Source organism: Musca autumnalis, unplaced genomic scaffold, assembly GCF_047663935.1.
Source record: "Musca autumnalis isolate F117 unplaced genomic scaffold, ASM4766393v1 scaffold_1, whole genome shotgun sequence".
In the NCBI taxonomy this organism is placed as follows: Eukaryota; Metazoa; Arthropoda; class Insecta; order Diptera; family Muscidae; genus Musca; species Musca autumnalis.
Window position 1 is genome coordinate 223,541,977 of NW_027411644.1, and position 16,003 is coordinate 223,557,979.

Genomic DNA, 16,003 nt, shown 5'->3' on the forward strand with positions numbered 1-16,003 from the left:
CTTTGATTTTTTGACTTTCGCGCCGCTAGATCAATGATTTCGTCCTCTGTGCGGCGAAGGGAATTATCAATTGGCTTCTCAGTTTTTGACATTATGCCTTTTTAGCGAAAAACCGAACTCTTTAAGTGTCTAGTATTCTCATATGAATGAGAATCACACTCACTTTTCGGATTTTCCCAAGAACACCAAAATCAAAATATTTTGCAACATGTCAGCACGTATCAACTAACAACTCATCGAATTCTGTGAGTTGAAAAGAGCATCAACACAGTTGCCTGTAAGGTTGTTGTTGGAATTTTGTTTTTGGTTTAAACAAAGTTCCCCGGCGTGTGCCATTCGCATTTTTTGTTTGTTTTATTTTGGTTGAAGTTTCAATCTCATTTGATTGTTTTAAGTCTGGAGTGTTACCCCCAATGGCTTAAACTTCATCATTACTTTCTATTACAGAGAGTAATGTTTTTCAAAACGAACTGACAGTGTTGAAAAATTTTACTGATCGCTACCAATATCATGATTTCATTCCGGCGAAGGGAATGATCAATTGGCTTCTCCGTTTTTGACATTATGCCTTTTTATTTTGCACTGTGTGGGCTTTCCTTTTTCACTTGCAAAAAAAAAAAATCGATCATCAAGCTTAACTCTAAACGAGAAAATTAATTAATAGAAAATTAATCATTAAAAATGATCTTCGCCCTAACAGGTAAAATTAAAAAAAAAAAATAAATAAATTTTATTTGATTTTGCATTTTTTTGTTGTTGTTGATTTTTGAGTTAACGATCTCCCACAAGTCCCAATCGAGAGCTTAGATCTTAAGATTTGCGACATAAAGGGGGTTATTCTGAACGAAAATCCGCCGTGAGTTTTTCACTTTCTTCCTTATGTTGAAACAGCGGAAAGTTTTAACTGAAGGAAGAAAGCGAAAAAACTCGCGGCGGTTTTCCGTTTAGAATAACCCCCAAAATGTTTTTGGAATTTTAACTTTATCTATAAAATTCTGAATGCCTTTGGTTTGTGTTTTTCAATAAAAAGATATAAATAAAAAGAAAAACAAGTTAGAAAGTATCAGTCATATGTGCAGACGGAGATATACCCTCAGCCACTGACCAAAAAAAGGAAAAAACAACAGCAACAAGACCAAACCATACACAATAATTTTGCTGTATATAAAATAAAATATATTGATTTTGTATCAAGAGTTTGCTTTTAAATCTCTAGATACCGTAATGTGGGGCTATGCAAAGTTATTTATTTATTTTTTTTTTTTTTTTTTGAAAAAATTTTGGATTTATCTTGCACAATAGCCACTTTAGTATGTGCCGGTAGGATTCTGGAGCTTTTCGGCCATTATCACAGGAAGTATTGACTTACTTCGGAAAAAATTGTACCGTTGTAAATGAGGCCGTCAGAACAACCTACTGAAAAATGAATCAAAACGATGCGAGAGGAGCTCCTAAACTTCACTTTTTCCAAATTTTGTGTGGGAGGTACCCGAAGGAGTGGACCGATATAGTCCATATTCTAGCCTGATACATGACGGGATAAAATAATACGATGTGCAATGTTTGTACCCATCAGAAACTCCCCGTGAGAATTATCTTGCGGATTTGCTATTTTCGTTGGTGCCGTCAGGGTTTCATGGGGCATTTAGGCTAATATCTCAGGAAGTATGGACTTGCACAAGAAAAACATTTTACCGTCGTAAAGGAAGCCGCAAGGACAACCTACTGAAAAAATTTCAAAACTAACCGAGAGGAGCTCTTAAAATTCACTTTATCCGAATTTTGATCTTTTGTGGGGGAGGTACCCGAAGGAGTGGAGCGATATGGCCCATCCTCGAACTTAATGAAAACAAGGTACCTGGGAAGTTTTTGCTGATTTTGAAGCAGCAATGTTCATAGATAAATAAAATCCAAAAACAAGAAAAAATTGAGAGATTTTTCACATTTTTGGTTTTCACGATTTTGCTTGGAAACGGCAAGTCCTATCGAAGTGAGACTAGACTACACCATTTTCACATGTAATTCGAATAATTTCAGTTGTAATTCGAAACATTTCACTCGTAATTTGAGAATTCCAATTGAATTTCGAATTATTTCATTTGTAATTTGAGAATATCATTTCTAATTTGAGATTTATTTCATTTGTAATTTGAGAATTCCATTTGATATTCGAATTATTTCATTTATAGTTTGAATTTTTTTCATTTGTAATTCGAATTTTTCTATTTAAAATTAGATTTTTTTCATTTGAAATTTCAAATGAAGAACTTTGATTTACAAATAGAAAAATTCAAATTACATATGGAAAAAATTTTAATTACAAATGAAATAATTCGAATTACAAATGAAAAAATTTAATTACAAATTAAATAATTCGAATTTCAAATGGAATTTTCAAATTACAAGTTTCGAATTTTAAATGAAATAATCCAATTACAATTGAAATTCTTCGAATTACATATGAAAATAGTGTAGAGTTGGAGCAGAGAATTTCCATTGCTATAACATTTTCTTTAGTCACATTTCGATAGGACTTGTCGTTTCCAAGCAAAATCGTGAAAACCTAAAAAAAACGTACAAATGTGAACTTTGACCGCAATTTTTTCTTGCTTTTAGACTTTTCTCATCTATGAAAATTACTGTTTCAAAATCCGCAAAAACTTCCCAGGTTGTAAGCGGGTTTCATTTGTGGATTCTGAAAAGTTAAAATTTAAAGATAATTAAGGCGCACCGTGCATGACATTGTTTTCTATGGAGGCGATACAGTCAGTGCATCGTCCCAATTTGAACTTCTATATCTCAAAAATGGTTAAACCTACGAAAATATCATAAAGGTCAATCTTGCAGAGAATTTTCACAGCTACAACATTTCCTCTAATACCATTTCGATACGACTTGCTCGGTTTCCAAGTAAAATCATTAAAAACCTTAAAAATATGAACTTTGATCGCGATTTATTTAAAAAGCGCTCCGACGATTTTTTCTTTGTTTTTTGATTTTTCTCATCTATGAACATTGTAGTTTCCATATAAAGTTGGTTCAGTGCCTTTATACTAAAATTTTGCTGGAATGCTCAATTTTAAAATGCCCATTTTTGTTTTCCCGTAAAATTCTAGTATAACGGTACTGTAGATGGAATATTTTGCTATCTTAAAGACAACTTTTCAGCCTACAAAATTGTTTTTTAAATTGTTAAAAAATTTCAACTCGTTTCGAAGTTATCAATTTTTGCATTTTAGTTCAGGTAGCAACATTTTCAGAAACAACCACTGTATGTCACGGTGCCCATTACTTTGTAATGCTGGGTAAGTCTTTTACATATGTAGAACTCGTCGATGAAATACCTTTATTTTGTGTACCTTTGCGTTAATGTAAGACCTATCCTGTGCACAGATATGTTAAACAATTCCGGGGCGGGCATTGTTACATAAAACATATATTTATTTTTAGGCTTAAGGCTGAATATATGATTTAAAAAATGGATTTTTTTAGATATTTCCAAAAAATAAATTATCATCAATTTAAAGGAAAAAAAGTAACCACAAAATTGCAACATAGAATTCTTACACAATTTTTGCCATCAATCAAACTTTAAGAAAACAATTTAAATTTTAAACAAATTACAGGCAAACATTGTGTAAATGTTTGTTCGTTCTATCAATCATTCGTCATTTACAAAAATGTCTTCATTGAAATTGTGTTTTTTTTTTCTTGTTAGACAATTCTTATAACTAAACTAACTTCTTTGTTTGCTTTTCTTTGTCTCTTCCTCCACCTCCGTCTTCCACCACTAATTACAGACAATTTCCCTACAACAACGTAATTTTAAGCAAAAAATCTTTGCCCTACTCAAACGTTTCAAAGTCTCCGAAGAACTGGAAGGTGAAGTTAATCGTAGCACTGCTGCTCTACGTGGTGAACGTGATTTGGATGCATTATTTCAAGAGCTCGAATCGTTATCATGCTGTGAGGGTGATGATTCAGGGCCAGATATAGATAGTCTGTCTATAGGCTCAACACCAAAACCCTCGTTAAGACCATTCTTTACCAATTCACGGATAATGTTGCATGATGGCAGTACTGGTGGTAAGTTTGAAAAACATGAAAAAAAAACATTGCTTTGATTTATTTGTTGTTATCGTTGTTGGTTTTCTTTTTCTTATAAAAAAAAAACATTCACTTACATACATATTTTGCTATGGTATTTTTGAATATATAATTTTTAAAACTTTTAGTTGGTTCATGCGCATTTTGTTACTTTTTCTAGCTAAAGGTGTATCAAAATAATATCCAATCAAAATAAAGTCATTATTTACTAGTTAATAAATCATTAAGATTCGAATAATTACCAAAGCAATTTACTATTTTGTTGCTTAGTTTTGTTTTCCACTACATATACATACATATATTTATTTAGTTAGTTTTGAAATCATTTGTTTGGATTTAATTATTTATCTATTTTATTTTTGGTTGTTGGGTAGAAGAGTTTGTGTATTCTTATAGTTTTCTCTTAGATTTTACGATATAATCGCTGAAAATTTAGAATATATTTTTTTTTCAAAAAAATACAGTAGAATCCCGATAATTCGTACCTCGATAAATCTAAAATCTCAATAATACGTATAAGCTTATGTCCCTTGAATCCATTTCCTTCGCATTTGAAACCCGCTAATTCGAAACCTTTGATAATTCGTATAAAATGGCCGATCCCTTCCATTACGAATTATCGAGGTTCTTCTGTATATATTATTATTTAGATTTGAAAGTTAAGTGATACTCAATATTAGGACTATATGCTACAGCGGTTCTAGATCGACAACATACACAATATGGAGGTCCTTAAAATCCATACTTTGTGTTTAAAATCCTGTGCTCTTTAAATAACCAAGACGAAATCTATCGGCAGGAGAATTTGATTTAAACTAATTTTCATTTTTGGAATATGACAAATAAAAACTTTTTAATTTTATGGAAACCTTATGGAAATCAATGCAATAGGTTATGTTTGTATGTTATTATTACTTACTACCGAACTAAGAAAAGACCTCCAATTCTATCTTTTTAGTGCTTCGCTTTCTGAAATACCGCACCTTGTCATCTCTTCATCCACTTCTTTGCGTCATCTATTCCTTGGCCTGTCAATTCTACGTGCACCGCCATGTGGCTCGAATTTATACGTCTTTTTTGCGGGTTCATCTTCGCTCATTCTTATTATATGGCCTAGTCAACGCAATCGCTGCATCTCGATACGTTTAACAATATTGATGTCGTTGTATAGCAGATACAGTTCGTGGTTCATGCGACGTCGATATTCACCATCAACGCAGATTGGTCCGTAGATCTTTCGAAGGATTTTTCTCTCAAACACGCCAAGCACTGCCTTATCTACTTGCGCAGTACCCAGGCTTCGGAACCATACATCAACACGGGTAGTATCAGTTTTTTGTAAAGCGTTATTTTTGTTTGACCAGTTGTGGCTTTATTTTTGAAGTGCTTACTTAAACCAAAGTAGCATCTGTTGGCCAATACAATTCTTATTTTTATTTCACAACTGATGTCGTTTGTTGTGTTTACGGAGGTGCCGAGGTAGACGAAGTCTTTTACTACCTCAATATTATAGGAACCAACTTCAACAGTTGGTCCGATCTTAAAGAACGCATTGCGCGTCGACTCCATCAGCTTGGTCTTCTCGCCGTTTACCGCCAGACCCCCTTCTTACCTTCATAAAGGTATCGGTTACTTCTTTTACTGATCGTCCCATGATGTCTATATCATCAGCATAAGCAAGTAAAATGTGGCAATTGGTGCAGATTGTGCCACTCCTTTTGACGTTTGCTCTCTCGTATAACCTTTTCTAGCAGGATGTTGAAAAGATCACACGAAAGGCTGTCTCCTTGCCTGAAACCTCTTTTGGTACAAAACTCTTCGGAGAGGTTCTTTCCTATTTTAACTGAAGATCTTGTGTCAGTTAGAGTCATTTTACAAAGTCGAATGAACTTTGCGGGGATACCAAATTCAGATCTTGGGTCTTCTCCAGGATTTGCCGCAGGGAGCATGAGCGCAAATAAAGCTGATGTTGAAAAAATTTAGCTTCTAATCGAATTGCAGCGGGTATTTCATTCACTGGGGTGAAGCTGGAGTCCAGATGTTTTAATCTCCGACCAACTAAAAATTCACAACCAAACTCATGCTTTGTGTCATGGCACCTATAATACAGTGCGTCACCTTTAGTTGTTGTTGTGACGCCTTTCCCAATCCATCTTATTTCCTGTATGGCAGTAATGTCGGCCTTGTATTTTTCAAGTACATCTGCCAATACGTAAACTGCACCTTCTCTATAAAGAGTGCGAACATTCCAGGTGCAGATTCGCAGATCATGGTCCTTAAAACGTTTGCGGGGTTCGTTAACTTCAGAGGCGTTTGTTTTTCTTTTCTTTCGTTTTTCATAGTAGGCTGTTTTTTCTAGGGGAGGGTTACTAACTCGACGCCCAAACCCAAGTTTTTAACGTTCTTATGGGTGAACGCGCGGCACATGTTAGCTCACTACCTTTAACGGGTGTTAAAGGCAGTTCCCCAGGTGACACCACGGGGAGGTCAGTGTCCACTTGAGATGAAAGAGGGACCAAGATAAATCCTGGGCTTTGCCATGTTAAAGCCGGTCAGGACCGTTCCTTGGTATCTTCCATCCCCTATGTCACCCTGTTTGTATGTTATAATGGGTGTTATTTTGAATGAAAACTGTTCTAGAGTTTTCTAACTTTCTCCGTTAAGTTTTCATTCAGAAAAAAACCTCCAATATCTTTAGTTAATTTGATTTCAAAAACTATCGTTTGCCACATTTCGAAAATTTAAATTTGGTAAAATAGCTTACTCAGTTTGTGGACTTTTTTACTATTTTATTTTTCTTAAATTAGTTCACTATACATGCATATGAAATAATGTAAAGAATTATAAATAAGTAGTATAAATAAATAATATACATACTCAGATTTATACAAATTAAAATAGTAGTGCTATATTTTTATTAAAATAATTCGTCTTCATTATATTTTTATCCGAAAACAAAAGACCACACTCAACTTGAATTTAATTGTATTCTTTTGTTAGTTTTCATTGTTATTAACAATTACTTTTGTTTTTTGTTTATTTGTTTTAGTAATTTTTTATTATTGCTGTTGTTGTTGTTGCTGCGGACGCTTAGCATTCGCTCATTGAAAAATGAATATTTGTGTTTAATAACAACACAAACACACAACTAAAACTCTAAAACAATAATATGGGTCAAATAATATATTTTTTCGATTATTTTTTTGTTTTGTTAAATTTAATACACATCATGTGAATTTTTTCATTCACTTATTTTTAGGTTATTCGATAGGCTGATATTTTTGTAAAATGGTTTTTTTTGTTTTCGTGACCTGATTTTTTGGTTATTAATTTCCGTTCATGGAAAACTTATGCGTCATTAGAGACGCAATTCTAGCATGTAAATGCATATTTAATACTAATGACTAGGCAATTTAAATTTTTAATTATAATTATTTTTAAATATAATTAATGGCAAGAGCTTTTGGAAGGATGTGCCTTGTGAAGGACACAAAAATTATGTTACCCCTGTCATAAATATTTAGCTTTGAAATATTTTAGAATTAAATTATAACCAGAGAAATATTAAAAAAAAACCAAAAAAGAAAAAAGGAGTAAGCAAAGGCTAATAATAGTGGTCTAAACTTGTGATACCATTTACCACTAAACCAAAATATAATTTATCGCAAGAAAAATATTGTTTAAAAAAAATAAAGTTTTAATTAATATTCTATGTGAGCTTAGATTGTTGATTAATACTTGGGTTTAAAACGTTATTCGAACATAGATTCAAATCCCAGCCTGGTGAATCCATAATTATATAAGCAATTTTAATCGCGGCAATTGTCAGTTTGAAAATTTTGATGTCCTGATCAGGGACCTTCTGAGTGTTTGAGGATAATTTGAAATTCTTACCGAAAGTACTACTTCTGGTCATCTAATGTTCAACGTGGACACGCCCATGCTTCTTGGAATTGGCGCAATAACTATCAAAAGACGTGGTGGTGAAAATCAAGTTTGAACAACTCCTTCTGGTATCACTCTAGCCTACATTCAACAAGTGTGGACACAGTCGTTCCCAATTCGTAACCTATCGTTCTCATCGGTCATATCAGTTTGTACCGGCAGGTTTTTTGAGCACTCTTTCAATTATCTGACAAATTTCCAAATGATCCGAGACATGTCCTTGTATTGCACATTTGCTTGAAATTTTGTTTGGTAGGCACCCGAAGGTGTTATGCGACATAGACATGATGTACGTTTGGAAGAAAATCTTTATTTTACATTTTTTTTGTCCATTGGTAAAATTGGCTTCAGCAAAAACTCCCTAGCAAAAATTCGGATCCGTTAGTCATTACAAAGTAATGCAAACAAAAATAACTACTTATATTACTCCTTACTAATTCATAAGTACGGTGGCACAGAGCGTGTGAGTCCGACTACAAATCCGAGAGTTGTGTGTTCAACACTCTCCCTCGACCGGGTACTTTTTGTAAAAAATATATATACAACAATTGGTGATGCACATGTAAGCACACGTTCGCGTGGCCTAGTGTGTAGTGTGTTCGGCTACAAATCAGAAGTTCGCATGATCAGATCCCGTAGAGAGCAAAATAAAATAAAAATATGAATTAAAAAAAAAAAAACAAGTAAAAAAGTATCAGTCGGTTTTGCCGACAGAGATATACGCTCAGCCAATGTGAATTGAAACTTTCATCTACGGACAGGTCGAATGTATTTAGGGCCTTTTCAGAGTTTTGTGGGCCTTTTTGGACATTGAACTTGCCGACAAAAATGTGGATTAGGATTAAAGTTCAACAGTGTTGCGCAGGAGATACTTGAAGCAATGGACTGACAAAGTGTATTATGGAAGTGGATTTTATCGCCCTAAACTGCACTTAGACACAAATGTTGAACTTTTGTCTGGGAGGTACCCTAAGGACAGGATCGATATGGGCCATTTTATAAGTTAAACTAAATTTGGACAAAATATTAGGAGATCCCAAGTTTGGACCAAATTTGTTGACCCGTTCAGGAGATATCGTGTATACCATTTTAGTGACCTTTTTTAAATATTTGGGGACATTTCTGGAAGTTCTGGACCGGTTTTCCCTATCTTCGAACTGACAATAAGTTTGGACACAATATAACGGAGGCCAAATCTTGGACCAAATCGGTTGAACACTGCATATGGTGCCATTGGGGGGTTTTAACCTTTCGGGCTGTTTTCTCAAAAAGTGTGGACTTGCCCCTGAAAAAAACTTTTACCGTCGTAATGAAGGCAGCGAATGCAAATTGCTTCAACAAAAATCAAAGTTATTCGAGAGCAGGTCTTAAAGTAAACATATCCGAAATTTTGTGTGGGAGGTAGACAAGTATAGTCCATATTCGAATCTGATTTTTATCTGGTAGATATATTAGGATGTGTAAAGCTTGGTCCGTGCTTTACACATCCTAATATATCTACTCCGTCACTCCTTTCAGGAGATATCGTGCGCACAATTTTTCCGAACATTTTTGAACTTTTGTGGAGGAGATAACTGAAGGAGTGGACCGCTATGGCTTGTCTTCAAACTTAAACTAAGTTTGAACAAAATATTACGAAGCCCAACTTTTGGACAGAATCGGCAGATCCGTTCGAGATTTATCTTGAGCTCCAACCACTACACACGGTATCGTAGGTTTTTTGCACCTTTGAGGCTATTTTCTCAGGAAGTATGGACTTGCCCCTGATAAAACTTGTATCGTCGTATGCGAGGCAATGAATACAAGTTGTTACAACAAAAATCAAAGCGATTCGAGAGCAGGTCTTAAACTGAACTTTTCCGAAGTTTTGTGAAGGAGGTACCCGAAGGAGTTCGTCGATTGAGCCCATGAGCCATGATGAGAAAAGTATAGACCAAATCGGTTACTCCCTTCAAAAGTTATCGTGCCCACAAATTTTCCGAACATTTTCGAACTTTTGTGGGGGATTTACCAGAAGTAGTGGACCGATATTGCCCATCTTCGAACTAAACTAAGTTTCGAAAAAATATTACGAATACCAAATTTTGGACCCGTTCGGTTGCTTCGTTCAAGAGTTATTGTGGGCACCAGCCAGCCAGACAGACGGACGGACATTGCTTAATCGACTCCAAATTGTCTGAAACAAATTTCGTCCAAACATACTTGGGGTCTAAAACCATTATTTCGATGAGGCACATTTTGCCCGTATGAAAGTGTATATACCCTCGTTAGCATAAATGGTGAGGGTATAAAAATCTAACATTAACACTTCTAAAAATAGAAAAATATACTAGATATGTTTTTTAGCTAATTTTTCTACTTCCAGTGGCCATAGTTATTCTAGTGGTCGTAGTAGGGGCTTTTGTAAGTAGCTACGACTATCAATAAACACTATAAAAACTCATTATTCAGTAAGAATTTTTTGCTGGCCCCCATTACCAAATAGCGTGGTTTATATAAATACATTTTTGGTAACCGTAAATTCTAACAAATGAACCTACAAAACCATTATTTTAACGTGGACATATCGCAGTGCCACCTATACTCAATGCTTTGAACTGAGTAAAATAAGTAGTATTTTTGTTTGTTTTTGTTTTATTAAATAACCCATAATATGTTTGCTAATGCAGCCGTTACCCTGCTTAAATTACTCTGTAATGGATTATTTGTCTAATGAGGCTACAATTTTTTATTGGGAACATTCTGTTTTTATACCCTACACCACACAGTGGTAAGGGGTATTATGTCTTTGTGCATTTGTATGTAACATACAAAAGGAAACGAAATAGACCCATAGTTCCTTTTGAGGATATACATATAATCACTTTCTGAGTCGATTTATGCGTGTCCGTCTGTCCATGTATTTTTGTTCGCAACATACAGGTCGCATTTTTTGTCCGATTCAGCTGAAAATTGGGGACTACAACTTTTTTAGCCATAGGAAGAACGCTACTGCTTTTGGTGAAAATCGGTTCAGATTTGGATATTGCTCCCATATATATTTTTGCCCGATTTCACGTATTTGCTGCACCAAACACGCTATATAAGTCCGATTTTGATGAAATTTGGAATGTTTGACTGAATTCGGTCTAGAAATAAGTGTGCCAATTTATATCGAAATCGGTTCCGATTTGGATATAGCTCCCATATATATATATTTGGCCGATTTCACGTATTTTCTGTACCAAACACGCTATATATTTCCGATTTCGATGAAATTTGGAATGTGTGACTGAATTCAGTCTAGAAATAAATGTGCCAAATTATATAGAAATCGGTTCAGATTTGGATATATCTCCCATATATATTTTCGGCCGATTTCACGTATTTTCTGCTCCAAACACGATATATAAGTCCGATTTAAATGATATTTGGAATGTGTGACTGAATTCGGTCTGGAAATAAATGTGCCAAATTATATTAAAATCGGTTAAGATCTGGATATAGCTCCAATTTATATTTTACATATTCACAGTGGTGTAGGGTATCATATAGTCGGCCCGCCCGACTTTGATCCTTTCCTTACTGGTTAAAATTATAAATAATTTCCTATTAGGTGAAACTTAGAGTTAGGTTTTATCTTCTTTGAGGCTAGCAAAAATATGAATTCAAATTTCTATTTTGGGTAATTTGTTTCCACATATTTCAAAATCATTTACAAAATTAATTGGTGTGTAAATATTTCTAAAAATATGTTTAAAAATAATTGTTGTTGCCTTTAGTGGAATTCATATAATATAATCACAAAATATTAACTTACTCTAGTAAATGTTCACTGTAATAAAGAAATAACATATACCTAAATTATTTCTCTTACAACTAGCAATTATATTCAGGCAGCACGCTTTCTACATGTGATAACGCTAAATAAAATTATGCAATTTTTTCAAGACAAAACAAATCAATCATTCCGTTCAAAAGTAGCGTCATTTCAAACAAAAAAAAATCGTTCAGAGCAAAGAGACTAGCTACAATATTTATAATTGTCTTAATGGTTACTATTTTCAGAATTTGAACCACCCACATCTGATCCACATTATCAAAAAAGATGGTATAGATTACTGCAATTATTTGTAACGTCCAAAAATAAAGGTGGGTTCTCTCTCTATCGTTCATTCGTTCTTTTGTTCGTTCGTTTTTAATGTCATAGCTGTTTCATACATTGTTTTCGTTTTTCGTTGCGTTACAAATTCGTTAAAATTTTCAAATTGTCATTTTGCTCTATGATTTGGAAGCGTTATATTGAAATTTTTTATGGCAATAGCATTTATAAACATTTAGAGAATACATTTGAAGATGATAATTTAGGATACTATTTGATTTCGATAGGATGGTTTGGTAAAGTGTTGGATACACAATTAGAATATAGGATGATCATGAACCCCCCATTGAGTTTTTCAAATAATTTATTTATTTATTTCACATTCCCTTCAATTGAAAGTCCCCCTTTTTTTGAAATATTTCTGTTACGATAAGGAACGACGCCAGTCAACAACCTTTCAAAATGGAACCATTGAATGAAGGAACGAACGTACGCTGTCAATATGTAACACCACTACCACACTAACTGACGGCCTGTCTGTCTGTCTGCCTGAAAAATGGACGACTCGCAATTGCATTTCATCCATGACATCCATAAATGCATGACATTGCCACACATCATATTTGGTGGACGATAAATTACGACCAAGTAATCGCTGCCGCACCACAACCAATTCAGCCTGCCAAACAAGCAAGCAACAACAACAACAACATGTCATGCATTCCATTTATGTTTCAGTTTATCCATTACTTAAAATAATACACGACGAATTCAATTTAATTTCATTGAGGGTGGGTGGTCGTTCATGTCTTCATTCATAACCACAAAGCAATAGGGTTATTGATTGAGACATACACTTTGTCTGGAGAAAAAGAAGATATCAAAAGGACGGAATGAGTTTGGAAATGAATGTCAATTTGAAAAAAAGAAACAAAAATTTGTAGGTGGCCCTGACCACATAAGGATGTACATAAGTTTGGGGCTCCGACATATAGTTCCTGAGTATTTCAGTGTCCTGAAAAGGGAATAGGGCTGAACTCTTTAGAACGCCATGAGGCAAATATTTTTATAGACTCAGCCTTTAGGCTAACGAATGTACGAGTATATACTTGAACACTTTGATACGATCAAAAATGTGCATCATCGAAATTACCGACCCCAAATATGATTTGACGAAATGCGTTACAGATAACTCTCGAATACTACTTCGGATACTTTACCCACAACAGTTCAACATATTAGCTAAAATAACTAAAATGGTGCGCATAAGGGAGTAATCGATTTGTTCCTGACATACGTAGGTTAGGTTAGATGGACTATACACTGAAAGAAAAAGCTTCATAATATAAACGAAACCTTACGTTCCATCAATGAAATTTATCATTGATTTTGAACCAACGTAAACGAAAAAGTTGCATTGAGTTTCATTGAAGTAAAATTAACGAATTTGTTCATTAATGCAATGAAATTTATTCATTGATGCAATGAAACTTTTTCATTAATGCAATGAAACTTCTTCGTTAATGCAATGAAACCTCTTCATTAATGCAATGAAACTTCTTCATTAATGCAATGAAACCTCTTCATTAATGCAATGAAATCTCTTCATTAATGCAATGAAACTTCTTCATTAACATTTCCTTGGAAAAGTAAATCAAGTTCCAAAACATTTTCAAACTCCAAAAAGGTCTATATCGTTTTGAAATGTTAGCCGAAGGTACTACTTGAGGTCTACTTTACAGCGGTTTTTCATGGACAAGTCCCTGCATCCTGACAAAATGGTCAAAACTCGAAAAATCCTTTGGCGACAACTAAAATTTCTGGAGTTACGATTAGCATCGAACTGACATTGGTCCACCATTTTTGAACGTATCAACTGATTTGGACCAAACTTTCTCTTCGTAATATTTCTTGCAGACATAGATCAGAATCGAATATAGACTATAACGTTTCATTCCCTCTGGTACTTCCCAGAGACAAATTCAAACAGCCCTTGCGACCCTTTTATACCATCAGCATTTATGCTAACGAGGGTATATACACTTTAATACGGGCAAAATGTGCCTCATCGAAATAATGGTTTTAGACCCCAAGTATGTTTGGGCAAAATCAGTTTCAGACAATTTGGAGTCGATTTAGCAATGTCCGTCTGTCTGGCTGGCTGGTGCGCACGATAACTCCCGAACGGTTGAACCGATTTGGCCCGAAATTTGGCATTCGTAATATTTTGTCCAAACTAAGTTTAAGTTCGGTCCACTTCTCCCGGTACCTTGCCCACAAAAGTTCGGAAATGTTAGGAAAATTTGTTCGCACGATAACTCTTGAAGGGTGTAACCGATTTGGTCCACACTTTGCACATTGTCAAATTTCTACTAGACTTAGATTAGGTTCTAATATGGATCCAATCGGTCCACTCATTCGGGTACCTCCCACACAAAATTTCGGAAAAGTTAAGTTTAAGACTTGTTCTCGAATCACTTTAATTTTTGTTGTAGCATCTTGTATTCACTGCCCCCATACGACAGTATAAGTTTCATCAGGGGCAAGTCAATACTTCCTGAGAAATAGCCTGAAAGAAGCAAAAAAACCCTATGACACCGTGTGTAGTGGTTGGAGCGCAAGATGACACTCGATCACTTGTGCCGCTTCGGTCCAAAATTTGGCCTTCGTAATAGTTTGTCCAAACATAGTTCTAGTTCGAAGATGGGGTTTATCGGTCCACTCCTTCCGGTATCTCCCCCACAAAAGTTCGAAAATGTTCGGAAATTTTGTGCGCACGATAACTTTTGAAGGGAGTAACCGATATGGTCCGTACTTTGCACATCGTAAAAAATATACCAGGCTTAAATGAGGTTCTAATACGAACTCAGTCGGTTCTCTCCTTAGGGTACCTCCCACACAAAATTTCGGAAAAATTCAGTTTAGGTCCTGCTCTCGAATCACTTTGATTTTTATTGAAGCAACTTGCATTCGCAGCCTTAATTACGAAGGTAAACGTTTCTTTAGGGGCAAGTCCAAACTTCATGAGAAAACAGCTCAAAAGGTATAAAACCCACCGCATCATATGTAGTAGGTCGAGAGGACGATAACTCTCGAACTGATCAACTGATTGGGTAAAAAATTTGGCCTTCATCATATTTTGTCTAAACTTAGTTTCAGTTCGAAGATAGGCAATATCGGTCCACAACTTCCAGTACTTCCCCCAATATTAAAAAAATGTCACTAAATTGGTATGTACGATATCTCTTGGACGGGCAACCAATTTGGTCCACACGTTGGATCTCCTTATATTTTGTCCAAATTTAGTTTTACTTCTTAAATCTACCATATCGATCGCCTCTTTAAAGTACCTCCCCCACAAAAGTTTAACATTTGTGTCTAAGTACAGTTTAGGGCCTGTTCAAAGGTCCTTTGGAAATGTATACCGATGCTGTTCGTTGTGGTCCTGTATTATTTTTTCCGTAGGTAATCCAGGCTTCCAGGCATTTCACATAGGCTGGGGGTATATCTCTGTCGGCAAAGCCGACTGATACTTTTTTACTTGTTGAGATAGAGAAGTTCAAATTGGGACTATAGACTGACCGTATCGCCTCCATGTCATGTACGGTGCGCCTTAAATAACTTTAAATGAAACCAAAAACATCCCAGGTGTAAGTTTTTGCGGATTATGAATCCGCAATGTTCATAGATGAGAATAATCCATAACCAAGAAAAAATCATTGGAAGGATTTTTAAATAAATCGCTGTCAAAGTTCACATTTTTAGAACTATTTGAATAACCCTTCCTTTTGTTGTTGTACTTAAATTTAAAACACGGATTCCTTTGTTAAAAACAATCATTGATGATAATAAAACGTTGAATTTTTGTTA

The 16,003-nt window shown here is 34.9% G+C and overlaps 1 protein-coding gene across 31 annotated transcripts in view; it reads left to right on the forward strand.

Moving 5' to 3' along the window:
- KrT95D (phosphofurin acidic cluster sorting protein KrT95D) overlaps positions 1-16,003 on the forward strand; it is a 327,318-nt gene that overhangs the window by 287,549 nt on the left and 23,766 nt on the right. For 19 of the 31 annotated variants that reach the window (XM_073960276.1, XM_073960298.1, XM_073960287.1 and 16 more), the window contains one exon: positions 3,801-4,086. In XM_073960276.1, the coding sequence (XP_073816377.1) occupies positions 3,801-4,086 (286 nt within the window). Of the gene's footprint in view, positions 1-3,800; positions 4,087-12,099; positions 12,184-16,003 lie in introns of all 31 variants that reach the window. The other 12 variants (XM_073960285.1, XM_073960280.1, XM_073960292.1 and 9 more) reach the window with 1 other exon arrangement.